The sequence below is a fragment of the Pleuronectes platessa genome, chromosome 2 (genome assembly GCF_947347685.1).
Source record: "Pleuronectes platessa chromosome 2, fPlePla1.1, whole genome shotgun sequence".
NCBI classification, from domain to species: domain Eukaryota; kingdom Metazoa; phylum Chordata; class Actinopteri; order Pleuronectiformes; family Pleuronectidae; genus Pleuronectes; species Pleuronectes platessa.
This window is the reverse complement of record NC_070627.1, coordinates 15227526-15255080: the sequence shown is the minus strand read 5'-3', so window position 1 is coordinate 15255080 and position 27555 is coordinate 15227526. Positions and strand designations below refer to the sequence as shown.

Here is a 27555-nt window from a genome sequence, read left to right as displayed (position 1 = left end):
CTATCAAGAAATAAAGACAAAAAATGCTGCCATCTTGGGCATCTTGAGCCGGGGTTTGGGCAGCAGTGAACGGAGGAACGAGCCACAGTACAGAAGTCCCTCCGATACACGCTCAATAAATAAACGCTATAAAAGTACTGACCATTTACCTATGATGACAGAAACAATCTTTAAGAAAACATTAACACGTAGGAGACAGGGTTTATGACCTGTAGGGCAGCAAGCCACTCTGTGGTGATCAAGATGCTTTGGCTCCGCAATTTGGGAGCAGTCATGTTGTCCATTTTTAAAAACAGTCTTTGTCTGTAATAACATCAAGAAAAGTTGTGAAAGGAAGTGGAAACTAAAAACATTCCTGTTTTTAGCAGTTGCCGTTGCAAAAATGCAATGTCACCTCAACTTTGTTTTGTGTGATTGTGCACGTGTGTTTGTGTGTCTGAGTGTGTTAATGCGTGTGTGAGTGTGTGTTTGTGAGAACAAATGGTGGAGCTGCTGAGCAGATGGCCCTTCGCAGACACATGTTGCCTAGTTATTTATCAAACCGCTGAACTCACTGACAGTGTCACTGTGGCTCCGTCCAAGGTGCTAAACCTGAGGCCTTCAGCAGTGAGGGCACTGCTCGAGATATTTGTCACGATTCGTGTCAGCAACACAAACAGCAGGGGTGGCAGTGAATACTGTGCACAACACAAGCAAGCTCCATCTTTGTCTTTTTGTCGAGCCGCATTTGACCAGGGGAGAGAAACCACACTACGAGAACGAGGAAAAACTGTTTGCACAAAACAGGGTGGGATCTCTAGTGGCTTAGTGGTTAAGACATATGTACTTTACCATATGGTGTAATCCCAACATCCCTGATTCAGTTAAGGGTGGAAACTAGTTATGTTACATGTCTCTGTACGAAACTCAACAATCTATTGTAAACTTAACAATCTATTATAGCATGAGCATGAACAACCACATAAGTTGTTACAAGCAATAAGTGGCAAAACAAAAAGTGCACCTGAGAAATAATCACAATTGGAAACTAGAAATACTACACTGCAGTTGTATGCCTCCACCAACCATCAGTGCAGTTTGTCTACACACACGTTACAGACTCATGTGAAGTTACTGTGACCTTGACCTTTGACGACCAAAATCTAATCACATGATCCTTGAGTGTAAGTGAATACTTGTACCAAATTTGAGGAAATTCCCTAAGGGCATTCTTGAGATTTCGCGGTCACAGCAATGGGACGTACTGACATCCGGACAGACTGAAGAACCCAAAACAACATGCCTCTGACCACTGACTATCGCCATCGTGGAGGCATTATAAAAAAGCTGGACCGAGCCTTGTCTAGTAAATCAGGAAGAAGAAAAAATGAATTTGACTTTGTGATGATGTGATGAGTTGAGAGACAGTTATTTGACTTTCTCTGTCATTTTCAGTCTCACTGAGCTGAAATCTGACTTAATTGAGATCCTCCTTGGCAGAATTGGGACAAGCTTCATAAAGCCAGTCCCTCTTAACAGATGTCTGCAGTCTTTCAAATACAGACAACGGGCAGACAACAATAATTCAGCGGTTCGGTTGAGTCCTTTGTCCTGAGAAGCCGTAAAATAATGATGTCAGGGGAAATCTTTAACAGTTTCACTGGAACACCCGAATCCTTGTGATTTGACAGTTCCTTTCAGTTTTATTGTACCTTATAAAATGATGGAGTGACGAGGAGTGCACAGACTGTGATAGAGTTGACCTACAGCAGCACAATACATCTGTTAAAGAGTCGTCTCTTTGTTATTATATCTGAGCATAGAGCCCCACTCACATTCTGACAAACCACATGTTATTACATCCACTGTATAAATTGCAGGTCATGAGAAAATCTAAATCGCAATGTATCGCTTGCCAACTGACTGCAGGGCTGCAATTTTATGCTTTAATATTATAAAAATGTTATGGAAGCATTTATTTCAAACTCACGGTCGATGCCTCAGTTATTTGTAGAGAGGCCGGCACTACAAGCCTCCACTGGATTTTCCCTATATTTACGGCAATTCTGTGAAAAGTCTCTGGGGCTGTTCTGCACCTGATAATATAGACCTGTGAGTGTCCTGTGAGAGCAGGAGAAAGCATCCAAACATGTTTGAAACACGTGAAAACTCATTTTGCTGGGTCAGCAAGTGAGATTTACCCTTTGAATGTCAATCAATAGCAGTCACATGACAGAGATATCTCACTGAGACAGTCTGCATGGAGACATGACGTCCTTGTATTACGTTACTGCCTAATCCCAGCTCAAACTAAAATGACCGCCCTGCAGTTTCAGTCTACATACATTTTATTTCATTTATTTCTCATGTGAGGTCACTGTGACCTTTGACCACGGAAAACTAAAACTAAACTAAGTTCATCTTTGAGTCCATTTGACGACATAATATGAATAAATTCCCTAAAGAGCTGAGATATTATGTACAAGAGGCCATTAACGAACATTTGTAGGAAAATTTGAAAGAACTCTCTTGAGGCGCTCTTAAGATAAAAGACGGGGGTTTGTTAGGTGGCCTTGACCTTTCACCTTTGACTTCTAAATTCTAATCTGATCAATCTTGAGTTCCAGTGAATGTTTGTATGAGATGTAATGAAATTCTATATGGGTGTTCCTAATACATTTATATATATATATTTTGATATGTGTATATATATATGTATATATATATATATATATATATATATATATATATATATATATACATATCAAAATCAAAATTACATCATGTAATGCTTCCATCCAAGTGAATGTTTATACCAAATGTGATAGGATTCCCTCAAGGTGTTCTGGAGATATTAGATTCAAAAGGCAAAAAAGTTAATTTGTGACCTTGATCAGACCACAAATTAACATTTTTACCAAATTTGAAATTTCTTTAGATATTGTGTTGAATATGACAGATGTATTGGCGGACAAACAGACAACCTGAACACATAACGCTTCTGATCATTTGGCCATCGCCTGCGTGGAGGGTGAGGGAGACATAAAAACTCTCCAAGAGGTGAGGAGCATTCATACAAAAAACTCATAGAACTGTGTCTCTCCATGATAAAAGAATTGGAATCAAATACTTAACACCTAAAGAAAAAACATTGGAACTTTTGACCAACTTTAAAAGATGAACATATTTCTGGTGAACGTGTCTGGTAACAGCAGCTCCAGCCCCAGACGGACAAACAGCTGCAGCCCTTGGAGGAATACTCAGAACCACCTATTGCTGTGCATCAGATGAAAACTCTTGCAGTGGGAAGCTAATATTAGCGCTACAGAAATGTTTTTTTGATATGACTTCAGGCAGCAAATCATTCTGCATCATATCCAATAAAAGCAACCACAAAACCAATTTCATACACTTGTCCTTTTCGCCAGGGGCTCCTCGGTAGGCACAGCATGTTCTTACCTTCCCTGGAGGACCGCTGTCTCCCTGCTCTCCCTTTAAGCCGTGTTGGCCCGGAGGTCCAGCGATGCCCTGTGCAACAAATTACACAATGACAACAAGGATGACCCGATAAAAACAGCATGGTGCACATCCCAGATACACATGACAACGTGACAAACCAACACAGACAAACACACCTGCTTTCCTGATAATCCATGTATTCCCTCTTTGCCAGGCACTCCATCTCGTCCAGGAACTCCAGGTTTACCAGCTTCACCCTGAGGAGCAGGAGGTTCTTCAGTATTTGTAATCGGTACTTAAGAGTAAGCATATGTTGTCATATTTGGATTTAGGGTTACTGAAGGGTTTGCAAATTTGTATCCGTTAAGTTCATCTCAAACACTGTGAATGGTAAGATAACATTGAATGGGAAGACTTCACACAATGTCACATTTTAGAAGTGGATTTCTTAGGCACCTAGTTACTTTGATGATTGGATCGTTATACAAACATTCATTAGTTCACAACAAGAATCTGACAGAGAAACAAGAAAGTAGTGATATAAATATTGGTTGCAAGGGTCAGAAATGCATGTTTTCAACTGAAAGGACAACAAATCCCATCCTGCTTTTTAAAATTGAGATCAAAAAATCTATCAGAGGAAACCATTTATCAATAAGAGCTTGGTACACATGTTTCAGAGGTTTTGTTCAATTATGTTCCAATTTTCAGTCACAACTAAGACGCCCCAGGCTCAGAGCTTTTCTCCTGTTCAACACCTCCTGACTGTGCAGCGACAGAAGCAGCTGGATCAGGATTGCATACTCACCACCTGCCCCGACAGTCCAGGGGGGCCCTGTGGACCCTGCAGGAAGAAAATCATACAGGGGTCAGAAGGAAAACAACGTGATACACACCATGAGATTTCCAGTGACTTTCATGAGAAAACATGAAAGAGGTTTTTTTCATTCCCCCTGAAGAGAAGCAGTGATTTATGGGAACACTTACAACAGCTCCTGGGGGACCTATTGGTCCTGGCAGACCTGTGCTCCCCTGGGCACCAGGAGGACCCTGCAGAGACAAAGAGGAACAAGCTAACACACTGCTGATCTGTTAGCAATGACTGTGATATGTCTGGGTTCTATAGGTCAGTGGAAACTAGTAGTCCTGTAGCTGTTTTACCTTGACGCCAATGCCTGGTTCTCCTTGAATACCCTGTGAAAAGGATTTTTTTCTTACTTCGACCGACAAAGTGACAAACAAATTAATTTGTTCATGAAAAAATGAACAATTCTGAAATGGTAACACCTCAGTGAGCTCACCTTCACACCCAATGGACCTGGAAGCCCGTTGGGACCCATGGGGCCCTAATTAAAACACATAAACATGTAAACGGTTGGTAAGCGTGTGTGGATTTGTAAAGATGCCTCATCAACTGTGATACTTACAGTTGGCCCCCTTATGCCGGGCTCTCCTGCGTTTCCCTGAAAGTGAAACACAAGTATTGTATAAAATGCTTTTTTTAAAGGGTATGATTTTATATTTCTTAAAATCTTATTTGCCTTCCTGCTAAGAGTTAGATGAGAATAATCTAAAATTAAAGCAAATATAACATTATTAACACTTTTTATATAGATAAAACAAACATGATGTGATATAATGTGTTCATTTGTGGAGCTGGAGTTGCTTCTACATGAATTGAGTTTACTTCGGACATAGAGAGGAAGGCTTTCTCCCCATACTAGTCTTAATGATAAGTTCAATTAAGATTACAGCTGGTAGCTTCATATTCAACATTATATATATGTAGCACCAAATCATAACAGACATTATCTTAAGGTAATTACTTATTTAACGAGTTAAGGCTATTTAATGTTCAATGAACAGACCTGAGAATGTTATCAATCTTTTTTCTAACTCTAGGAAAGAACACAAATAAACTGCATTTTTCCAAATGCATTTTTTTCCTTTAAAAGGTAGGGCTGCTAAGTTGTTTGTGAGACAATATTTAGATTTTTGCTTAGCTATTCCAGGGTTAAAAACCCTAGCTTTAAATGACTAATTTCACCAAAATGTTCATAAATATGCAGCATTTCAAATTTGTATGTAAATGTAATTATAACATAAATAACAGACAGGCAGATTGGCATGACGTCGTCTCTAGGAGACACAAATATACAAAGACAAACATCACAACAGGTAGGACGACACAAACACAGGAGGAGCAACAATGTGAGCAAACAGGCACTAACATGGTAAACTGAAAGAATCAGTGCTATGCAAGGGATGAGCGCGCAACAGACAGCAGGCACAGCTCCATGCATGATAAGCAGTCTTCAGCGATTCGACAACAAAGTACTATTTGGAGTGCACTCAATTTAGTATTCCCCCCTGCTATTGTACATTGGATCCTGGCGAGACTGCGGCTCAGGGTGTCAGTTGACTTCCTTTCATCTGCTCTGACAAATGTGTGGTGTTTTACGCATTTAAAATCCAACTTCAAAATTCTTCTCCTGAGTTTGACACGGATGCTTTGGGGACAGGTGGTCTTGATTAATAATTCATGAGGAACCCATCAAGGTCTGACTCTTCCCAAATCCCAGGCCCCGCTCTCGAAGGACGTGGCCAATACAAATGAAATGAGATTAAAGTGATGACATTTTTCCTGGAGGGTCCATGACGGTGTTTGCATTCTGATAGATCTACTCTCCTGTTGTTAAACGCGGACACATATTTTATGCTGCTAGCTGCGTGAGCTACAGCACAGATAGATCTATTGAGGTTTGTATCCGATACCACAGAGAGGGGTTCTCACAACCCGCCTTAACCCAAAGCCCAAGCATGCCAGCCAGCAGCAGAGAACCTACCGGTCTGCCTAGTACTCCTGGAAACCCAGGCAGGCCCTGGAGAGGATGAAAGATGGAGGCAGGTGGATGAGAGGAGAGTGGGGGGGGACAGGTTGGTAGAGGACCGTGTTGGAAGAGGGGGGGAACAAACAACACAAAAAGGAGATGGACAGAGATGAAGAGAGAGAGGAAGTTAGACAGTGAGGTGTTAGCAGCACAGGATCTATGAAGCCTCAGCCCAGGGAGGGGAGAAGAGAGCTCCATCTGCTCTGCTCTTTCAGCCAACCCAGTGGATTCACTCTGCAGGTCAAACCTAAGAGAAGGCGCCTTTATTGGGTTACTGGTTACTCACTGGTTGCCCTCGAGGACCAGCGGGCCCTGCTGGTCCCTGCTCCGACACGGAGGGGAGGGAAAACAAAAATTTGTGAGAAGTGTCTAATATCGTTCCTCTGTTCATTTATTCATGCACCTACGCAAGAAGACAGAAGTTTCCCACAGTGTGATTCGACTTTTAGTGATTACTGTAAATGTTAGGAAAACATGATGATGTCCTCTGATGGGAACTGAAATGCTGTTTGTTTTATATTTTCAAGATCTAAAGAAGGAGCAGGTTGTCTTTTAGATTCATTAACAATCTTATGCTTACATGGCAACACACTGTAAATCATTAAACATGGGTAAGGTATTTTAAAATGTATGGTTGCTTTACAAGAAACATACACTTACCACAGCTGTTGACTGAAATATTCACTACAGAAATTTGCACAATGTTATGTTATTATATTTATATGTTTGCATACATTAACAAGACCCCGTACCCCCCACTTACCGATTTCCCATCCTGACCAGGTTTCCCCGGTTCTCCTGGTGAGCCCTGAATTTACAAACAATAATAATAATGATATATAATAATATATTTCCCAAGATGTCAGTGTCGTTATTGCAATGGTTTAATCTAGACTGCTTCTGAGTGCCAACTCACCGATGAGCCATCACGTCCTCTCTCTCCACCCTCTCCTCTGTCTCCTTTATTACCTTGAGGTCCCGCAAAACCCTTGAAGACATTTTACACTCACATGAAATGATCTGTATATATGTGATTCTGTAATAGATTGTTTTTGTATATATTTTGTATCTTACTCGATCTCCTTTTTGTCCTTGTGGTCCTGCTGCACCAGGCTCTCCTTTCTGTCCTGCAAGACCTGGAGGGCCTCTGGCCCCAGGCGTACCGATCAGTACAGAATCAGCAGACGCTCCCTGGAGAAAATAGAAAACATAAAAATATCTTTGAACTTCATCATATCTCTTATGTTTACTAAATATTAGATCACAAAGTTTCACTACATCAGAAGACAGTATACAAAGCAGTTTACCTTTTGACCTGGTGGACCGCCTGACCCAGTTTGCCCAGTTTTTCCCTAACAAACAGATAGAGGTGATCAAATTATTGTGAAGATATTTGGATATAACATTAATGTTGATGACATCAGTCCAACATAAGAACTTACAGCCTCTCCTTTGTCACCTCTCTCTCCCCGCTCCCCCTGAAAAATACAGAGACATGAGGTTGGTCAAGTCATGATGAGTCCATGAGAACCTCTTGATTTATTGACACCCAGCTCTTTACCTTATCTCCTGGTCTTCCAGCCTCTCCCAGCTCCCCAGTTCTCCCAGGAACACCCGGTATCCCTGGCTTGCCTGACTCTCCAGCAGAACCTGGGGGTCCCCCTGGGCCTCGTTCTCCTATAGCTCTTCCAGTAGGCCCTGTTGCGCCCACTGGTCCTCGATCCCCTTGATCGCCCTTTGATCCTCTGTCTCCTTGAATACCACGAGCACCCTAATGTTGAGCCAGAAGTGGAAAGAAAAATATATAATATAATATATATATATATTTATATATATAACCGTATTTTATTGATGGACATTTATTATCTTACTATCGATCTTCATCAAGTGTATTTATTTATACCCTTTGCCTCGTCATACTTACATCTAAACCAGATGGTCCTCTCGGTCCTGACTCGCCCTTGTCTCCTTTTTCGCCTCTCTCTGCCTTCGGTACTGCAGGAGCCATGGGTGGGTCCTTCCTGTCCACAACCACCTTCAGATCAGACACCTGTGCGGAGGGCAGAGCAAGTAAACAGGCTTTATAACTTTCAGCCACACAGGTCTGTCTCTGAAGTGATTTAGACCTCAGATAAAGACAAAGTCATTTAGTCAGTATATACAAAATCATTTCTGTAAAATCTGAGCAGCTGGTAAAACATTCTGAGGCCAAATGGTAATTTTAAAGAACACTTATGATAATTTTTGTGTTTATCTTTCCTCCAGCGTGTAATACAGCTTTTTTTTTGTGAACGTCCCTAGTTCGTCCAATCTTCTGCATTGTGTCACATGACTTTATGATATTCCACATATGGATAATGAATGTGTAGTTGCTGGTCAGGCACGCCATCTAACAAAGAAAAGTAAAGAGAGAGTGGAGGCAGACATTTCCTACATGCACTTCAACTGATTGACCAATCAGAACAGAGTGAACCTGCAGCAGACTTTAGCAAGGCTTTATCAGTTTGAGTTTCAGACAGAAACTAAAACACTTAGTTTAGTAAAGGATGCAGCAGATGACAGATTGAAGAAAGTGAGGAAAGTGATGGGTTTTCTGATCCTTAGGAGCATGTAAATCTAAATCCAAACACAACCTAAAATGTTGTATTAGACAATATGCTGAGTAACTGAGATAGACATCCTCACGGGCAGTAAACTCCTCCACACAGTTAGGAATAGGTTTACTCAAAGATCTACATCAGGCTTTGTTCCACGTCTGTCACAAAAAACCCACGTGCTGTTGTGGATTTAAATTACTTGCGAATCCCATTCAGAGTTTGCTCATGGCAACTCTGTTAATCCACTTTTACTGGACTGATGACATTTTCATTGTCAAACTAATTAAACTGTTGACACAAGGGGAAGGACAGATGAACACAAGTTATAAATATATCGGGAAGCTGCTGATGGTATGATGACATTTGCAAATGACTATGAATCAACAGATAAATAGGCCGCTTTGCAAAAGTTCAACGAAAGTTTCAATTAGCAAGACAATTCTACTGAAAGATTTATCCACGAACCCATAGTATAATAATATAATAAATGCATGAGTAAAAGTGATGTGAAAGCTGTTGGCATATTTGAAAATGAATATTTATTAAAGCAATAGTTGTCTCTCTTCCTACTCTACTTATTCTCATCACAAAATTAAACTTTTGCCGATGGTATTTTTTTTTTTATAAATCCCCCAAATAAACAAAAACGTATTTTTAAGTATAAATAATAAACATATCGGACTTATAAAGAAAACCTGTTTTAGGAAATGTGCGTTATTGTGTGTCTCTGTGAATATATAAATCTCTCTCCTTAAATAACATAGAATACGTGGGAACTAGGAATCGTATGACACTAAATAAACATTGTACAGAATCATAGAAATGTAAATTTGAAAAGTACACAGACTCCACATACCTGGATACCAAAGCTGGCCAGAGCTTTATGTACATCCTGATGAGAGAAATTAAAAAATATTCAGCAAAGGTGAAGCACATTGGCGATAAATGAATTAACCGGTCACAGCTTGGTCATCACAGGTGTTGTACTGATGTCTTACCGCCGCTGTCCCAGGTTTGCCCGGCGAGCCGTCCTCTCCCGGGTCCCCCTGCCAAAAAAAAGAGTGTCAACACTAAACACGTGAAGCCTCCATCGTGTCACAATTTCACTATGATAGAAAAGAAAGTTTAACTTACAGCATCACCTTTAAGGCCAGGAGAACCTCTTTCTCCCTGGAGCAAAGAACATTACACGTAAAAAAAAAACAACACAGTAAATGGTTGTTAATCCAACACCAACTGAGATCAATAAAGACATGTGCGACTCACTCTGGCTCCCGCAGCTCCGTGAATCCCTGGGATGCCCTGAAAGACAGAGCAAGGACATTGATAAGAGCAGGAGGAGATAAGACTGTGGGAGGGATGCAGCAGCAGCATACAGAGACACATCTTGATAAAACAGACATCACTGCTCATACATGTGGGAGACACTGCTATTTTCTATGATGCTTCTGCAAAATGAAAACGATGATACAATATGATAGAACAAAAAAAATGGAACAGGATTCTATGAGAAACTACATGCAGAGGAGCTTTAACTCTGCCAAGGAGCTTTCGTTCTTGTTGGATTTTGCAGAAACTACCTGAACAGATTATCACCAATCTTGATGCGATATGTTTCATGGAAGACAACAGTCATGTTTGGTGCTGATCTGGATCAGAGGGAGGATCCAGGAAACCTTTTTTTCCCCACTTTCTTTGACAATGTGAGATGAGATGTTGTTATTGTTGATTTTTCAAACAATAATTCATGGCTATTGATGAAAAGCCATCAATTGTGTTTCACTTTATAAGTGTGTGAAATTTGGTGCAGATCCAAACTATTTAAATTTGAATGTGTTTACAAAAAGAGACTGTTGGGCTTTGGTGGAGTTATATAGCTCTACTAAGTTTCATTCTAGTATTATATGTATCTGCTCTCCCATTCATTCTCCATTAGCCCTAGGTTGTACATATTATACATAGCATATCACATTAATGAAAAGGCAGGGATATATATATATATATATATATATATATATACATATATATACAATTAACATCAGAAATTAATGCAAACTCACAGGGGTTCCTGGGGGCCCCTGAGGACCTGGGATTGCTGCCGCTACAGCGCCTTTGACATACACAACCTAAGAGACAGTCCTTGGATTAGTAATGCGAACTATCATTGATATTCATAGCACTGTAAAATGGGTCTACATGTGATGCACCTGTCCTGGAGGACCAATGTTGCCAGGGACGCCAGGTTGCCCCGGAGGACCGGAGGGACCTAGAGGCCCAGGGAGGGCCCGGTCTCCTTTCTGACCATCACGGCCCTGGAAAATATGCAACAACACAACTGAGAATCTCGTCACACGGGGTTACTTTCGCCAATGCTATAGTAGAGGCTGAACTATAAAATCAAAGCAGGTGGCCGCTGCCACCCCTCCACTGATGTTCCAGAGATAATTAATATTACTTTGCACATGAAAAACAGCATCGCTGACATTTGGTGCTCCTTTGGATTTCTCTCAGAAGTGGCTCACCCTTAAAGGCTAAGCCTGATCATTAGAGGCTAGTGAATTTTTATAGCTGCTTCTGAGAAGCCTATTGATTCAGCAGTGAGTGAGAGTGTGATGGTAATGTCAATGTCAGAGTGAGCTCCAGTTGATAAATACACACTCGAGGTGGGAAAGTGTTGAGGGGAAAAGAAAAGAGGAAAAGCTGATGTGTAATACAATAAAGCCCAGGAAGGTGGGATCAATGCAGGACGAAGGTGGTGAGAGAGGCCAGGTTAAGGCAGGCACGATTCTTTAAAGGAAGAATAACATGAAGGAGATTTGGCAAAACTGACATCTCTTCCGGCTGCTCCAGCTTCTCCTTTGTCACCCTGTAGATTAAAGAAAGAGGTGTCAGATAAAAAGCAGAATTATTTTCATAGAAATAAAGCCATCTTATTTTTTTATATATTCTATTTAATAAAATGAATCTATTTATCTCTCCATACGAAATTGTTGTCTAAATAAATGTTTTTGCAAGAGATTTGTCCGGTAGAAATAAGAGCACCTTGAGAAATCAAAACCAATATTTTCTTAAATATGCAGCATTTTAACAGGGCTGATAAAACAATGGAGGACGATGGATTTACCACATAAATTAGACTCCAGTGTATAGCTGGTGTTTGTCGTTTAACTTGTTTATTATTATTGTGTGTTGTGGACAAATCCTGATACATACTTTGACTAAAAACTAAACCATTCTGTCAGGGCAAGGTGCTTTTAAAGATTTATGAAGAGCTACAGACCTTTCTCCCATCTTCACCTGGCACTCCGTCCTCACCCTGTAAGTCAAAACAAAATGCATTAAAGGCTACACACACACACACACACACACACACACACACACACACACACACACACACACACACACACACACACAAATGGAATAATGGGCAGTCTGCTGAAGGAGCACTCAGATAATTCAGTGCCGCTGCTTTAGAGGTTCACTTAAGACAGCCATTAAGTAGCAGGTCATGAAATACACGTCGCCACTGCTTTTGATCAGCATCACTCACAGGAAAGAGTACGACTTGTTCATAGTCTTACTGGATAGAATCAATAACAACATGTATCAAAGTCACAACACTGAAGCATGAGCAGTTTAAAGTCTGTCAGGAGAGAGAGAGGATTCACTCAGGATGGAGGAGTGAGGCAGCAGAGTTAAGTTCTAGAGAGGAGTTACCATTTTGCCAGCAGGCCCAGTTTTGCCATCTTCACCTGCTTTACCCTGAAACACAATGATGATGACACACAGTGAATTAAATGTGCTTGATAACAGACTGAGATGTAACAAGTCTTCAGGTCAGAGGATGATAAATGTCCGAACCATGTGCGATTAACTTGAGAAATATGGGATGTGGTAGAAAACAGATGTTGGGCTGCTGTATAAAACTATCGTCAAAGTTGCTAAATTCTGCTAAAAATGTGGTTAAATGTTGCTCGATAATGCAACACACTAATTAGCATAATTCTGAAACATTCCATATAGTTGCATTCTGCCTAGTTTCAGCCAAAGTCATATTTTTCTATATTTACTTCTGGCCTCCACACTGCTCACACATACAGCACCAGTGCTGATGTCAGGGCAGGACTGGTGACTCTCTTCTACTGAAAGTTGCTAAGGTTTGTTACTAGTAGGATGGTGCTTGGGTCACAAATCTCTGTAAGAACCCGCCTGAGCCACAAGAGAAAACCACACCCGACATGCAATGTGCCAATGTTTTCACAGATTACAGGCACATACAGCGTTAAATCATCAACTAGAAGGTCCAGCCAATGTGACCAAACACTTCTCGAAACCGAATATCATTTCGAAAAGAGTTTCCAGACCCAACCTGACCCATCAGGTGCTAATGGGAACCATTGAGCTCTGGTCGGGTATCATCACTCTAGTTGCTTAGTGCTTTTTGAAAGAAAAAAAAACAAAACCCTGACCAATGGTGTTAAGTCATTACACAGATGGTCAACATCACTGAATCAAGACATTTGCCTTTCTGGAGCTGTCCTTGCTGTTACAGTTCAGGCAAAAAACATTTTCATAAATACAAAATAAAGGGCTTGTCTGTGTGTGTGGGTTTGTGTGTGAGTACTCACAGGTGTCCCTGCAGTTCCTGGAGGCCCAACAGGCCCTTGGGGGCCCTGTTCTCCTCTGAGTCCTGCTAAACCCTAGTGAAACAGACCAACACATACCAGAGTGAAAGGTTTTATCTAATTTTATATCTGATTTAAATCTGACTTTGATTGAGTCACACTTTGCAGTATTTTGTGGGAAGGTTTACATATAACAGAAGAACTTTATGTAAAACTTAAACTTAACAGAAAGTTGTGTAGTTGTCGTCTTAAAAATCATTATTTTGGTCCACATTACATAACAATGAAACTGGCCTGGAGATGAATTTCTCAACAGTCGTCTTATGCAACTGTCCACAGGAGTTACGACTGAAGCTTAACATCTCCACATTGCCCTCTGCAGATCGGAGAGTTAAAGTGCAACTACGTGCTCGTAATTCAGGGCCATGCAACTGAAATATGTTTGATCCGTCCTCCTGGGCTTCATCATGTGTTGATTCAGAGTATTTATGGAGAGGAAGGGCTGTTCACAAATGGGTCTGCCGTCAATGTGTTTGTGAGATAGATGTATGTATTATATGTATCACTTATACTGTATATTTAATTTTTATTCCATTTAATTATTTTATCTTACTATAGTATTCGTTTTGAAAAATGTCAAGGAACTTATGTTTTCATCGGCATTTGTTTGTTCGTCAATTGGCAGAATTACACAACAGCTATTGAACAGAGGACCATGAATCCTGGTGGAGGGAAAGCAGTATGTGTCAGGGAGGAACACATTTAAATGGGGTATGGATCAGGATCAGGGGGCAGATGAGGGCATTTATCAGCATTTTCGTAATTCGTGGATCTTGGTGAAAGAAATAAGTCAGTCACAAATAGGGCTGATATATAGAAATGTGTGCAGATTTGATGCAGGTCCCAATAATAGTTGGATCTAGTGAATTTAAATGTGGTTACATAAGGGGACTGTTTGGCCGTGACAGAGGCATATGCTCTACGCAGTGTTGTGATTTGATAGGATTCTGTGGAAGTCTTTAATACTGTTTTATAAATATCATACAAATACAATACAGCTGTTTGAACTTATTTGGCTAAGGTCAGGAAATTAAAAAGTTCATAATAATATGACAAAAAAGAAATCCATTAGCTATCGCAAATAATCCAATAAATCAACGATTGGGAAACTGCATCGGCTCCCAGATGGTTCCCTTTGTAACTGGAAAAACCTAAGGTAGGGAGCTTCCCCACCTCCCTCTTGACTATATTCTTTTTATTATTTGTACATAATTACACGAGTACTCACTCCTCAGACTACATCGATCAGCATTTTATTATCGAACGATTACAGAGACCTCAGGGCAAACTGTATTTTTCAAGCTGACGTATCCACACATGAAAAGAGAGACTCACATCTCTCCCAGGATCTCCCTGTTTCCCAGGATCACCCTAAACACAAGGAAAACACAGAGACATGGATCAGTCACAGTGACACAACCCCCACAATTTGCATGCAGTTTTTTATGGTTCGGTGAAAAGTTGTCAGAAAGTGGAATACCCTCTGTCCAGGTGGTCCAGCAGCACCAAGTTTACCATCCAGACCTGGACGTCCATCTAACCCCGATGCCCCACGTTCTCCCTGGTCACACAGAGGTTCAGGAGTTAGGAGACCACATTTAAATTACTGTGAGAGAACAGTTGAAGTGTCTCAGGTCAACTTTAGGCCATGACGCTTTCTACCATCCCCTCTGCACTTCATCCCACTGGGAATCTACTGCATGGGAAACAGAATCCGGTGGCATGAAGGACAGTGAGTCCTGCCACTCACCAGAAAGCCAGTCAACAGTGTAATTCTTTACACGGCTCAGTAGAGTAATTTTAAGGATAAATCAGACTTATTGATTTCAAACCTTCTCTCCAGGTGTCCCTCTTTCTCCCGTGTCACCCTGGAAATATGAGAAGTGAAAGTGATTTAAAGAAATGCAGAAAACACTTCAGATATCCGCTATAGTTTTGAGAACTGAAGTAGAGAAGCAGTGACAAAACTCAAACTCACTCTTGTGCCTGCAGGCCCCCGTTGTCCCTCTGGACCCTTTATAGACAGCAGGGAAAGGACAGCGAGTCACAAAGTCTCATCAGTCACGCAGAACAAATCAGCAGTGGAAGGGGTCAGCATGCATACAGATGCATATACAGGGGTCCATCAAATGTTCACGGAAGCATTTACAAATTGCAATGTAGGCACTGACTCACTCGCAGGCCTGGAGCTCCGGGAGTCCCTGCTTCGCCTTTCGGACCTTTGTCGCCGTTCTCCCCCGGGCTGCCCGCATCGCCCTTGGAATCAAAATTACAAAGTTGTTTTAGGTGTGTTCCAATTACATTGCTTTATTCAATTAATTTACATGTAATTTTAACTGTAGGGTAAATATAACATGATGGTTTTAGTCAGTGTTACTTTCGGCGTACAACCGCTGTACAAGAGCAGTACATACTTTCTCTCCACTCTTTCCTTTCAGCTGGCCCTGGATGTCCGACTGTTAAGAAGAAAAAACATGAATGATTACTTTATTATTATTTATTTTTAATAAAGCACATAGAAAATGCCATCTTGTTTTCAGTAACATTTTATTTTCAAGCATGACACTAACATTTGATTGTTAGACCTGATCAGCACAATTTATGTATGTGTAGCTATTAATAGCAATACTTGTTTTAGTTATTTATTTAATTAATATGTTATTTTAATATGTTACATACATTTTTTCATTTTTAATTAATGAAATCTAGTACCGAATTAAAGATCTGTTCAATGTATGCTTTCAATGTATTTCCCGTGCATAAACATCAGACCAAATCTATGATCCAATGCTGTGACCTTGACCTTCGACAGGGTTAAAAAAGAAATCAATAGTGCAAGTTCTGTCCCTGCACCCAACCAAGATGCCAAGTTGAATCCAAATTGGATTGCATTGGCTCTTTAGCTATTTCTGTAACATACAGACTGAAACCACAGATTGCAATACACCTACTCTATACCACGTAGTGCTGGTAAAATTAACTCTCTCGTCTATCTGGAAATAACAGCATTTGAAGCACTTAATGACCTTCCTTGAAATAAATGATTCACTGGAAATGGCACCATCGCTATGTTAGAAGGCCGTGAAAGTAGCATTCAGAGAGAAAAATATGACCTACACACCCTAGAAAGATGGGGATCAAGAAACTGAACATCAATACAAATAATCCAACAGCACAAATCCAAAATGTTTAGCAGCAATAAAAAGCTCAATTTAGATTTACCACAAACTTACTGAAGACCTAAAAAATGCATTTGAGAAACAGATTAAAGCAACAGAATTCTACAAAGGACTTTAACCTGTGCCTGACAACAAATCAACAGGACCAGAGGGCTCCCCTGCTGAATCTATGAATAACAATAATTTTGAATGTTGTAACTACCATTTCCCACAGATTAACAGCTAAAATTTAACAAAAATCCTTATTTTCCATTGATGTTAATTTTGTCAACAGCCGAAATCTCATTGGAAGTAAAAAAACAATACCAACCGCAAGATCAGTCTTTATGCAGTTGATTATCTATTCTATCTGTAAAACAGTTACAAATATCCATCATTTGCAGAATTTTCAAAAAATCTAAATGAGCAACATAACACTGAGGTACGGCATCGGAAAAAATAATTATTTCAATATATCTCCAGACCAGAATCCTCTTGATTAAATCAACTAACATAGATCTTCACCCTCTAACATTGGACCTGATCATCACTACCCAGAGAAGGCAAATTCTATCAGATACTTTTTCAACAATCGCCAACAACAGCACTCCTGAAGTATTGAAACAAAACCTTCACGTCAACCACGTTAAAAGCAAACTGGTTGATAAAAGGTTTGCAAGTGGAACCTGCTCTGAAACAGTTGTAGCACTCAGCCCAAGCGTATATGTCCATCCATGCAAACATCCAACCCATCAACTGCTGTGGCTCAGTGCTTCAGCTGCAGAGACAGAGACAACTAATGTTATATGAACGCATTGGCATAATAGAATTATAGCCTACATTGGGTTTGTGCTATGACTATATAGGTTTTTACACGTCCGTGCTCTGATGCTTCAGTCTTGGATGGCTTTCCTCCCAGATCATGTATTCTGGTGGTCATCACATCAATACATCGTGTGAACCTTTAGCGGTCAGATCGTTGGCAGGAGGGTGGCCAGGGATGAACACAAATTCCTGGGCCTGATATATTGTTTCACAGCTGAATGTGAACACTGTGGTCTCACACCTTTGCAGTCGGCTAAAAATAGAGACAGTGTCTTATTGAATGTTTATCAGTCTAGTCCAACATTACAGTCGAGGAACAAAGTTTGTCAAGAAGTGAGTCATGAGCAGGTCAGCAGAGTGTGCTGCAGGGAGAGATAGATCTGGGAGATGGAGGAAACTTGCTTGGAGTGGGAGGGCGTGAGATGTAAACATAGATGCTTTGGAAGATGTTGACAGTGAAAATTAAACAACCTCCCAAAACCCAATTTAACCCCTGCTTACCCCAAACTAAGATACGCACATTTATTTTCTAACTGGACAAGAGGGGAGGCTTGTTGCTCAATAAATATACATTATTATAATGGTTATAATTATATTCCATAGTGTTGTTGATTATTGTAGTATTATTAAATTATAAAAATAAAATATTGTATCATTATATAATCAATCTAATGACACAGTTACTGGCCCCTATACACATATTGTGCAAAGGGTCCTTCGTAGAAACCTCAGAGAGAGCCAAATTTGAAGAGATGCCACGTCTCAAGCAGAGCATCATACATCATACATGCATCATACATTTATTAGTGCTGAATGATTAACACTGTATTATTAACACTGTTTTCTTATTTTGCTCCCCCACACAATCCATATCATGATCATATCCTTATGACCATTATTTATTATCTGTGTTTATTGTCTTCGCTAAGGAGATTATGCTTCAGGGTTGTTTTTCAACCATTTTTCCCGGAAATATTTTATGGAATAGGATGAAAAAGCATATTGAGGGACCTGATATTTATGAGTGTGCGAAATTTGGTGCAATTTGATTGAATTTAGGATACATTTGGGCCTTGGCTTAACCGGTTATGTTTTTTTCTTATGTTCCCATATCTTCGTTGATGCTATTTAACCTAGAAAAACCAGAACCTTTGGAGACTATAATTTACCTAGCCCAAGTTAATACATCTTTTTAACATGTGGAAGTATCTGAAATACTCACCACTTTTCCTGGTGGTCCCGCTGGCCCTTGAGCTCCCTAGGAGAAGAGAAGTTTGTGAATCAAGTACAAACAGTACAGAGTTGAATAAGGACAAAAAAACTAAGAACAGACCTGCTCTCCTTTATCTCCTCTCAGTCCTGCAGGTCCGGGGCTGCCCTATGATCGAACACAGATCAATAAAGATGCTGAGCAGCTGACCTTCCTTCTCTAACGGCCTTGCAGGAATAGCACAAGAGCATATTGATAAGCTGTCTGTAAGATGATGCATAAAATATGTCTCACATTTCGTCCGTGCTCTCCTGGGTCTCCGAAGTCCCCTTTCTCTCCAGGTCGTCCGGGTTGACCAGCCAGTCCCTGAGGGAGGTCAAAAAAAAATATCTATGGACTGAACTTTCCATTGATGTAACTGGGACGTTGTTAAGTTTTAATAATGAAAGCTGACATTGAAGATTTTTCAAAGAAACGTGTCCTACCCTCAGTCCTCGTTCTCCCGCCTTCCCAGGAAGTCCAGACTCCCCCTGGTGAAAAACAAGTTTATACATTCCCAGCGACACCGCCACACTCATGATTATATACAATCTTTTCTATGATGGGAGAGGTTATGGGGAATGGCACCATTCAAGAAATATATTCCATCACAAAGGGGAAATGAAAGAGTGCACCTGAGAATGAGAAATGGAGATAGTAGGAGAAGAATATACTTACGGGAGTGCCCTCATCCCCCTTGTCTCCTTTCTCTCCCTGCAAAATGAAAGGATATATAATTCATTAAATTTAACGTGGAGGAAACAGCAGTAGCACTACATTGCAAAATCTGGCTGTATAAAGAGGTTGAGAACGGAGAGCATGTACAAAGGAAGAGAAAATCTTTCATCATACACAAAAAGTGCATTTGCTTTTACCTCGAAAATGACATCTTTGGAAAGAGGTGCATGTTGGAAGGAATAAAGGGAAAGTTTACGGGGCTGTTTGATGTTTTATTGCAGCATCGAGAGCAACATGATATCACAAAAACAGCTTTTGACTTCACTGAAATATAGTATTACTCCTTACTTGTAGTAGAAGCTATACTGTACAATAAGAGCGGGGAACCATGGTTGATAAAGTTGTCGATATGATCATGAAGATAATGATATGGATGTTCCCCAATACCAATATATATCACTATCGATCAAACAATAATCCTTCATTTTGAGCAGCAGACATTTTTTCAATGATACGAGAATTTTTCATGAATGCTTTCGGCTTTAAAACATTAGAGAAACAAGAGAGAAACATTAAATCCTCATCCTGGAGAAATCAAACCAGTGAGCTTTGGGCAATTTTGTTTAAAGGTTTAACTTCAGGGCCTCTCACATTTGGTTTAGGGGTTAACCGAAAATATCGGTAAATAAATACATCTATAAATCCACTAACCTCCAACAATCATACCATCATAATATGATTATCAACCAGCCCAGCTTACTGTATCTTTTATTTCTACCCCAATGTTGTTTATACTGCTTTTAATTTGTTGCCCTCAATTTTTCAGTGTTGACTTGTTACTCATCGTGCAACTATGTTTTGAAAGGCGCAATATAAACAAAGTCTGTTATTGTGACAATTATTATGTAAATTATTTCTATCGTATGCAAAGAATATTACTAAGTTCTTGATAAGGGTATTGTAAAGGTGTAGAGAGATGAAGCTGTATGAAGGTGAACTGTGGGACGGTTTTAAGTGGCCGTAGACAACTCTGACCTCTTTCCCAGGCAGACCAGATTTCCCTGGAATTCCTGAGCGCCCATTCTCGCCTCTCTCTCCTGTTTCTCCTGGTTCTCCCTAAAAAAAAACAGTTTCAAGACCAGTTTTAGAATCAAGTAAGTTCAAACGAACAAAAAGACTGAAGGAAACACAGACAGCCTCTCACCTTGGCACCTGGTCTTCCGTTGACACCAGCGAGTCCCTGAGGGGGAAAGGCACATGTTTTATGCATTTTGAGTTTGGGTGGTTTTGGGGCATGACTCACACTGACAGGTGACACACTGGAACATTTCAGGAATGATTGGTGCTATTTTCAGGAAAACCTTTCAGAAACCTGTATACATTATAAATAAGCCAGTTGTTGTGGAGAGTTTTTACTATGAACTTACCCGTTCTCCTGGCTCTCCTTTAGAACCAAAGACACCTGACCCTCCGGACCCTGGAGACCCCTGAGTGAATGACAGAAATAGGATTGTCATTTGTGTGACGACCCTCTCAGGGACTGCTGTTTGGTTGTCTGGTAGATTCATCTCACCTAGTCCTGCTATACTATGGTGGCATTCAGACAGTCTCCCTCTCCCTCATAACATCCACAATTAAAATGTCCTTTAAGATAAACTTATAAAAACTCATATGTGGTCTTCCCCCTACATCAAGCCTTGAGCCGGGCTGTTACAAATTGCGGGCTTGTGTCGAATGAAGGTTTTGTCGGTAATCTAAGTGAGTTTATGTCAATCGTCTCAAAGTGGTAGTGAACGTGGGTGGAACTCAATGCTCGGCAGTGGTGGATCTGGGATTTTTCTTTATAAGGGGCCATAAAGGGGCCAAAATGTATACAAAGGGGTGAATTACATGTCCAATATGTACAATTCCTAAGTCATTGAGATGGACGTTTGCACGTATGCATGTATGCACGCCCTGAGGGATCACATCCATGGCTTTCTGGGGGTAACTGGGCCATGTTAGTTGAAGGTTAGTTAGCCTCAGTTGTGGGGACTCCAGTTAAAAATGTGCTCCTCCCACTTTGTCCAGCCTTGAGCCAGGTTGTGACATTTCATACACACTATAGCAGATTGTGACCATGCACATTCACAATCACACACAGCCAGTTGTACACTGTATCATCCAGTGGTCTCTCACTTTCTCTCCTCTCTGTCCAGAGTCTCCTTTTTCTCCTCTCTGCCCATCGAGGCCGGACAGACCTCGCTCCCCCTGTGGAAGAGCAGAAAATGGAAGGAGACCAATCCGAGTGAAGAATGATGGTGCCACTGTCCAGTCAAAATGATGAGTTACATTAGAACAGAATCTGACACTCTACCTGTTCTCCTTTCTTTCCTGGAAAACCTGGACTCTGTGTGATTTGAATAATAAAGTTAAGGGTATTTCAAACACACAAAACATTCATGGAGAGCCTATTCAACGTAGAGGGACAGATGACTTATTACATTTCATTATTATTAATTTGATTTTATTACTCACACTCCTGCCTGGCTCCCCTCGTGCTCCGTCACTTCCCTGCGGACAGACGGGTTCACATGTTCTTTCATCTTTGCTCAGAGAGTCATTTCATCAGATTATGAAACGTTCTGTGAAGGAATCACGTTCCCATTGCCCCCGCCGTCTCTCGTATGATTACACTTCATTGAATCAGTCTCACCTTTTCTCCTGTTGGTCCACTGGGCCCTGGTAAACCCTGATGACAAATGAAAAGATTCATTCATGAGGCTCACGTGCATTTATAGCAGTCAGCCCGCCGAACAAATATGAAACATAAAAGGCACGCTGAAGTCATTAGCCAATACTGCGCGATGGCCTGCCACTCACTCTCAACCCTGGTGTTCCTGGGAGTCCTGTCTTCCCCGTATCCCCCTGAGGAAACAGAATTATTCACAGAGGCAGGACAAAATCCCATAAAAAGGACAGATTCCAAGTGTTTAATTAATTTAAATGAAATAAATAAACACTGCTGCACTCACCCTCTCCCCAGTTTCACCAGCTGGTCCTCTCTCTCCCTGCAAAGATACACGTGCAGAATTATGATTGATTTCTAAAGAGAAACTTGCCTAGTATCTCTCTCTCTGTCTCTCTGTCTCTCTGTCTCTCACTCTCTCTCTGTCTCTCTCTCTCGTCTTTGATTGGCCGACTTGTTGTCAACAACACTTTCATCTATAGAAAGATGCAGCAGCCACTGTGAAATTGATCTCACTGCAGAGAATTATTTACATTTTTAAGTGATCTGTCAGTAAATGGGCTACAGTAACAAAAATAAAAATTCGGAACTAGTGAATTTAAATGTGGTTTCATGATAGGACTGTCAGGCCGTAGTGGAGGTATGTGTTCTACCGAGGGACATTCAAGCTTAAATTATAAAATCATATGCTACTGTTACCTGAGTAAGCCTGTTTGCAATAATCGCAGGTTTGCATCAAAGATATCTCTTATATAAGGGGGAAATCGAGGCATCTACAGTGTAAATATATTTTTTAGATGCAAAGATAAAGTCCTTATTTACCAGTGATTGTATTTTCATCTACTCGCAACTCTCAACAGGATCTAGCAGAGATTTGTCTCATTAGTTTAAAAAAAAGAGAAGAGAATTGGCATAATAAGGCCCTGGAATCGGCACTAAAGCTGCTGCTCTCTGTTCAGGTATGAACAAGTTCACAGCAAAAAAAAATTGGACTGAAGTGAAATGACAGCCTGCTGCGTCTCCACCCGTTTCTCTGCAACATTTTCCACATGAACCTTTCCGACCTTTTCAGGCTTGATGAGACTCACACCCGACGCACACAGAGATAGTTGATTTTGCATTCAGACTTTTTCATTTTGGAGAAATTACATTTTCCCCTTGTAAAACTAAAGCAGTTGCTGTGTCTGTGATTACACACATACAGACACACACACTGGACTGCTTCTCCCTCAGATCGTGTGACTCACCCTGTCTCCCTGTGATCCCGGCTCTCCTGGCTGTCCTCGGTCACCCTGTCCAGAGCAGAGAGTGACAAAGGTCATTCTCTGTCCACACACAACAACAGGATGGATGTCTCTGACCTTTATCTTACCTTGCTGCTGATCTCTCCTGGAGGCCCGCGCGGACCCTGAAAGACACGAGCAGCATGTTTAAACATAAACTCATCAACTCTAATTGATGAGTTAGTGCTATTCTATTCTATTATATATTTTAACGGTATGTGCAGGAATAAACTGCATCTATGAGCAGCACTACAACATTATGATGAACTCAGATGACCCCAATACAAATGCCGGTAGACCAACTCAAGGTTTTAGAGATGTAGTACCCACTGTGGATTTCTCAAATTTTTTTTAATCTATAAAAGTAGAAAGATTGTCTTGATACAGATCTGGATCCAGATAAAGATATTTTTTGTAATACAATAACAAAGCTTAAGGATTATGCAGCCTTAGCAGAGGTGTGTCTTATCAGTGCTTATCAGAATTTATTGATTTCAGACTCAAGATGTTTATTGTCACAGCGGTTATACAAGTTCAATCATGTGAAACGTGTTTTCTGGGAAGCTCCATTCAAAAGTGAAATTCGGTAGGAAAATATAGAGTAAATTAGCATTAAGGGCAGAACAGTACAAATAAAAAGATAATATATGCACAACTAAAAATATTATTTATAAAATTAAATAAACAATATTAAAGTAAGAATACTTACTATAAAAGATTATAAGAACAAATAAGTGTGTAACAGTGAAAAATGATAGATCTTGCCCAGTTTTGCAGAGTCAATGTAATTACAGTCTGATAAACTGGATTCTCCTGTGTCCGACCTACCCTGTCCCCAGGCTCTCCCTGCCTGCCTGGAGGTCCCGGCAGCCCTTCGGTACCGTCGCCCTGAAAAAAACAAGCACAAGCCATTTGTCTGAGATAAACACTGCAGGTGCTCAGCCACTCGTACACTGAATCAATCTGCAGCTACCTTGTCTCCTTTGCTGCCCTGTGGTCCCGTTGGCCCTCTAGGACCAGGAGCCCCTGGAGATGCTGCAGTGCCCTGATAGTAAAAGATGCAATTAGCGAATGTAAAATACTCCCCCCACGTGCATTCGCAGGGTTCATCGGCAAACTCGACATGTCAGCACATCGCCAGTGATTGACAGCGCTTACTGGGTCGCCCTTCTCGCCCTTCACGGCCACCCCGCTGCCTACTCCTGGAGGTCCCTGTCAGCCAAGAGAGATAAGAGCTGAGAGTCATTATGCTGCCAAAGATATTTGCTTGCTCTGGATATTTCTGCCGTGAGAGGGCAAGCTGGTGTTAGTGTGACTCACCCGCTCCCCTGTGCCACCCTTGTCTCCCTGCAGAAAAAAAAAGATGCAGACGGTGAGAAGGAGGGGATGCTGAACACTGTCGTTATGTTGTTAAAGTTTCCCTGTGATAACAGACCAAGAGATTATTGTGCTACATGTGTACAGATAAATACACAAAGAAAAACACCTCTCTGTTCCTTGTATTTCAAAAAAGTGGAGAGCTGATGTCACAGTACCAGGAGGAAAACTAAATTATTGAATTTATTCATTATTAATAAAAAACGAAGTGGCTTGACCATTCTTTTTGATCCACAGAAATTAATTATTTTCTTTCTGAGGGATAATAAACTGATATCTAAAAGGACTAAGTGTATATTTTCATGTACAGTGATTCTTTGGAGTTTCCAGAGACATATGACTTATGAGATGTCCTTGGAATAGCATCAGTATCTGAAATTATGAATTAGAAACATCCGTGTGCCGCCTTCCTCCTTTTGGAAATTATAAGTAAGAAATAACTGAAATTAAATTCATTAGAATCAATAATAACGTTTAAAATCACACCCTCAAAGTGATTCTGGGGAACATGAATCCCTTCTCGAATCATGCATGAGCTTCCACTCAAGAAATATGTACGTGGCTCTATGCTGCCACCATGTGTCCAAGGCTGACTACAACAACTTGGAGCAGCAAGAGGACTCCTACAAGAAGTCACCGAGGTTTTTAAAACACCATGAGAAACCTGCAGGAAGGTTTCAAACACATTTATATTACAGAATAGGGATATTTAAATGGAGGACAGCATTGTGTGAGCATATTGTGTCTCTTAGTCTTAAAAAACAAAATAATGTCACTTTCCTTGCAGCTGTAAAATATGTTCTTGTATAAACAACTCATTCAAAAAGCCTGGGTAGGAGACAAACCTTGATGGACAGTCCGGGTGTACCTGGTATCCCAGAGCGGCCATCCTGACCTGGCAAACCTGGAATGCCAGCGGCCCCTTTGCCCCCGTCGATGCCTGGTCGACCCAGAGAACCCTTAATGAAAAAAGAAAATTGGGGAAATAAAGACTGTAGACTGTGGAGGGTTTGTGTGCATTGTTGTATTCTTGTGGTACATAATAACCATACAAAGCAAATGCAGATTAGTGATGTGTCTCATGGTTGTTTAACATCATCCTGTGGCAGTCTCTTACCGGTATCCCTGGGATGCCTGCTTCTCCTTTCCTCCCGGGCAGGCCCCCTCCAGATGTAGCAGAGCCTGGGTCCCCCTGAAGCATCAGCAAAGAACCATCAACATCCCTTTCAAACAAGCACACACCAACTACGTGAAATGTACTATTTCAGCTCACCCTATCACCTTTACTGCCCGTTGGGCCTTGTGGCCCTGTCAACCCCAGATCACCCTGGAAAATAAAGACATTTTAAAAAAGAGGAGTAGGAAGCAAAGACATTAATATTCATATTTCAAAGTCTGTAGGTGAGGAGAAGCACTACTCACCGGAGGTCCTCTGCCACCAGGTAGGCCATGTGGGCCCTGCAGGACAAATTATCAACATTATGCTAATACGACAACACGAACACGTCCAGCAGTTCTGTGGATGAATGTTCCTCTACTCACCGGGATCCCTGCATTTCCAGGGGCACCTGGTCGTCCCGGCAACCCAGGATTTCCATCAATACCAGGAAAACCCTGAACACCAAACAAAATGTCAGACTGTTTTCTATCAGGATAAGCTCTGGTGATGTTGTTGCTTCGGCCTCAGCTCCACTCACTCTCTCCCCCTTTTCTCCTTTCGCCGCTCCAGAGGGGTCAGAAGATTGGCCCGGTGGACCTGCACGTCCCTCAGGGCCTCTGGGGCCGTCCCTTCCCGCCAAACCATCACGACCCTACATCTCACGCAAGTAGACACATTAATTAATTGAAAATAGCAGAGCGCTGCTGTAATGCCGAATAATATCATCATGGTCAGTGTTAACAAATGACTCACAGACTCTCCCTTGCGTCCAGGAACCCCATCTCTGCCTCCCTCCCCCTGTGGAGGTCAAATAAAGAAAAAGTGGCACTTTAACAACTGAAAATACAAATTACAAGAGTTGCAGAAAAGTAATAACTGAGCAATATCTTCATCGTACCCTCTCACCGCGCTCTCCCTTCTCCCCCTAAAAGAAACGGTAAAGATGAGACTTGATTAGAAATCAAAGGAAGAAAATGTTAAGTGTGAAAGTGCAGATAGAGAATAACTCACCCGAGGGCACTGAACAGTGCACTGCTCTGTACCTCTATCAACCTAAAAACACATGGATAGAGTCATGAGGCCAAGAGGACACATTTAATCACAATGATAAAATAGTAAATACCAAAAAATGTCTATCAACATTTGATGGAATTATAAAAATGTTTAATGAGAGTCTCTCTGATGAGGACACGGCAAAAAGCTTTGAATTAAGCAGTGTGCCCCGGCCACTTGTCCATTATCTGTACCGCTTCTCCTGTGATGGTTGAGGGCGGAGAAGGAGCCTATCCCAGCTGAGAGGCAGAGTACACCCTGAACAGGTCGCCAGCATGTCACAGGACCAACATACAGAGTGACAAACAACCATTCACACGTCATTCAGTTACATCCGATTTCCATTAAAAAGCTACAAATAACCATCAAAACATTTCAACATGGGTCCACATGTTGGCTGAACTGAGAGTCAGACTTTTGGGGAAATGCTTTGT

At 41.1% G+C, this 27555-nt stretch overlaps 1 protein-coding gene across 1 annotated transcript in view; it reads right to left on the bottom strand.

Annotated features, from left to right (window-relative positions):
- Positions 1-27555, bottom strand: part of col7a1 (collagen, type VII, alpha 1) — a 65913-nt gene that overhangs the window by 19123 nt on the left and 19235 nt on the right. Inside the window, exons 28-87 of the mRNA XM_053438378.1 lie at positions 27080-27121; positions 26967-26993; positions 26822-26866; positions 26607-26720; positions 26452-26523; positions 26332-26367; positions 26183-26236; positions 26027-26101; positions 25755-25868; positions 24853-24879; positions 24691-24744; positions 24506-24577; positions 24361-24420; positions 23622-23657; positions 23497-23541; positions 22536-22571; positions 22384-22428; positions 22217-22252; positions 22039-22074; positions 21878-21910; positions 21700-21771; positions 20949-21008; positions 20726-20761; positions 20557-20637; positions 19522-19557; positions 19290-19334; positions 19099-19170; positions 18928-18972; positions 18817-18852; positions 16026-16067; positions 15787-15867; positions 15590-15625; positions 15444-15479; positions 15092-15172; positions 14947-14982; positions 13555-13626; positions 12644-12688; positions 12207-12242; positions 11757-11792; positions 11134-11238; positions 10987-11052; positions 10193-10228; positions 10061-10096; positions 9925-9972; positions 9783-9818; positions 8254-8379; positions 7891-8100; positions 7772-7807; positions 7637-7681; positions 7404-7520; positions 7246-7317; positions 7093-7137; positions 6616-6651; positions 4866-4901; positions 4740-4784; positions 4600-4632; positions 4426-4488; positions 4247-4282; positions 3615-3695; positions 3439-3507 (exon numbers count right to left, since the gene is read on the bottom strand). Coding sequence (XP_053294353.1) covers positions 3439-3507; positions 3615-3695; positions 4247-4282; positions 4426-4488; positions 4600-4632; positions 4740-4784; positions 4866-4901; positions 6616-6651; positions 7093-7137; positions 7246-7317; positions 7404-7520; positions 7637-7681; positions 7772-7807; positions 7891-8100; positions 8254-8379; positions 9783-9818; positions 9925-9972; positions 10061-10096; positions 10193-10228; positions 10987-11052; positions 11134-11238; positions 11757-11792; positions 12207-12242; positions 12644-12688; positions 13555-13626; positions 14947-14982; positions 15092-15172; positions 15444-15479; positions 15590-15625; positions 15787-15867; positions 16026-16067; positions 18817-18852; positions 18928-18972; positions 19099-19170; positions 19290-19334; positions 19522-19557; positions 20557-20637; positions 20726-20761; positions 20949-21008; positions 21700-21771; positions 21878-21910; positions 22039-22074; positions 22217-22252; positions 22384-22428; positions 22536-22571; positions 23497-23541; positions 23622-23657; positions 24361-24420; positions 24506-24577; positions 24691-24744; positions 24853-24879; positions 25755-25868; positions 26027-26101; positions 26183-26236; positions 26332-26367; positions 26452-26523; positions 26607-26720; positions 26822-26866; positions 26967-26993; positions 27080-27121 — 3420 coding nt within the window. The remainder of the gene's footprint in view (positions 1-3438; positions 3508-3614; positions 3696-4246; positions 4283-4425; positions 4489-4599; positions 4633-4739; positions 4785-4865; positions 4902-6615; positions 6652-7092; positions 7138-7245; positions 7318-7403; positions 7521-7636; positions 7682-7771; positions 7808-7890; positions 8101-8253; positions 8380-9782; positions 9819-9924; positions 9973-10060; positions 10097-10192; positions 10229-10986; positions 11053-11133; positions 11239-11756; positions 11793-12206; positions 12243-12643; positions 12689-13554; positions 13627-14946; positions 14983-15091; positions 15173-15443; positions 15480-15589; positions 15626-15786; positions 15868-16025; positions 16068-18816; positions 18853-18927; positions 18973-19098; positions 19171-19289; positions 19335-19521; positions 19558-20556; positions 20638-20725; positions 20762-20948; positions 21009-21699; positions 21772-21877; positions 21911-22038; positions 22075-22216; positions 22253-22383; positions 22429-22535; positions 22572-23496; positions 23542-23621; positions 23658-24360; positions 24421-24505; positions 24578-24690; positions 24745-24852; positions 24880-25754; positions 25869-26026; positions 26102-26182; positions 26237-26331; positions 26368-26451; positions 26524-26606; positions 26721-26821; positions 26867-26966; positions 26994-27079; positions 27122-27555) is intronic.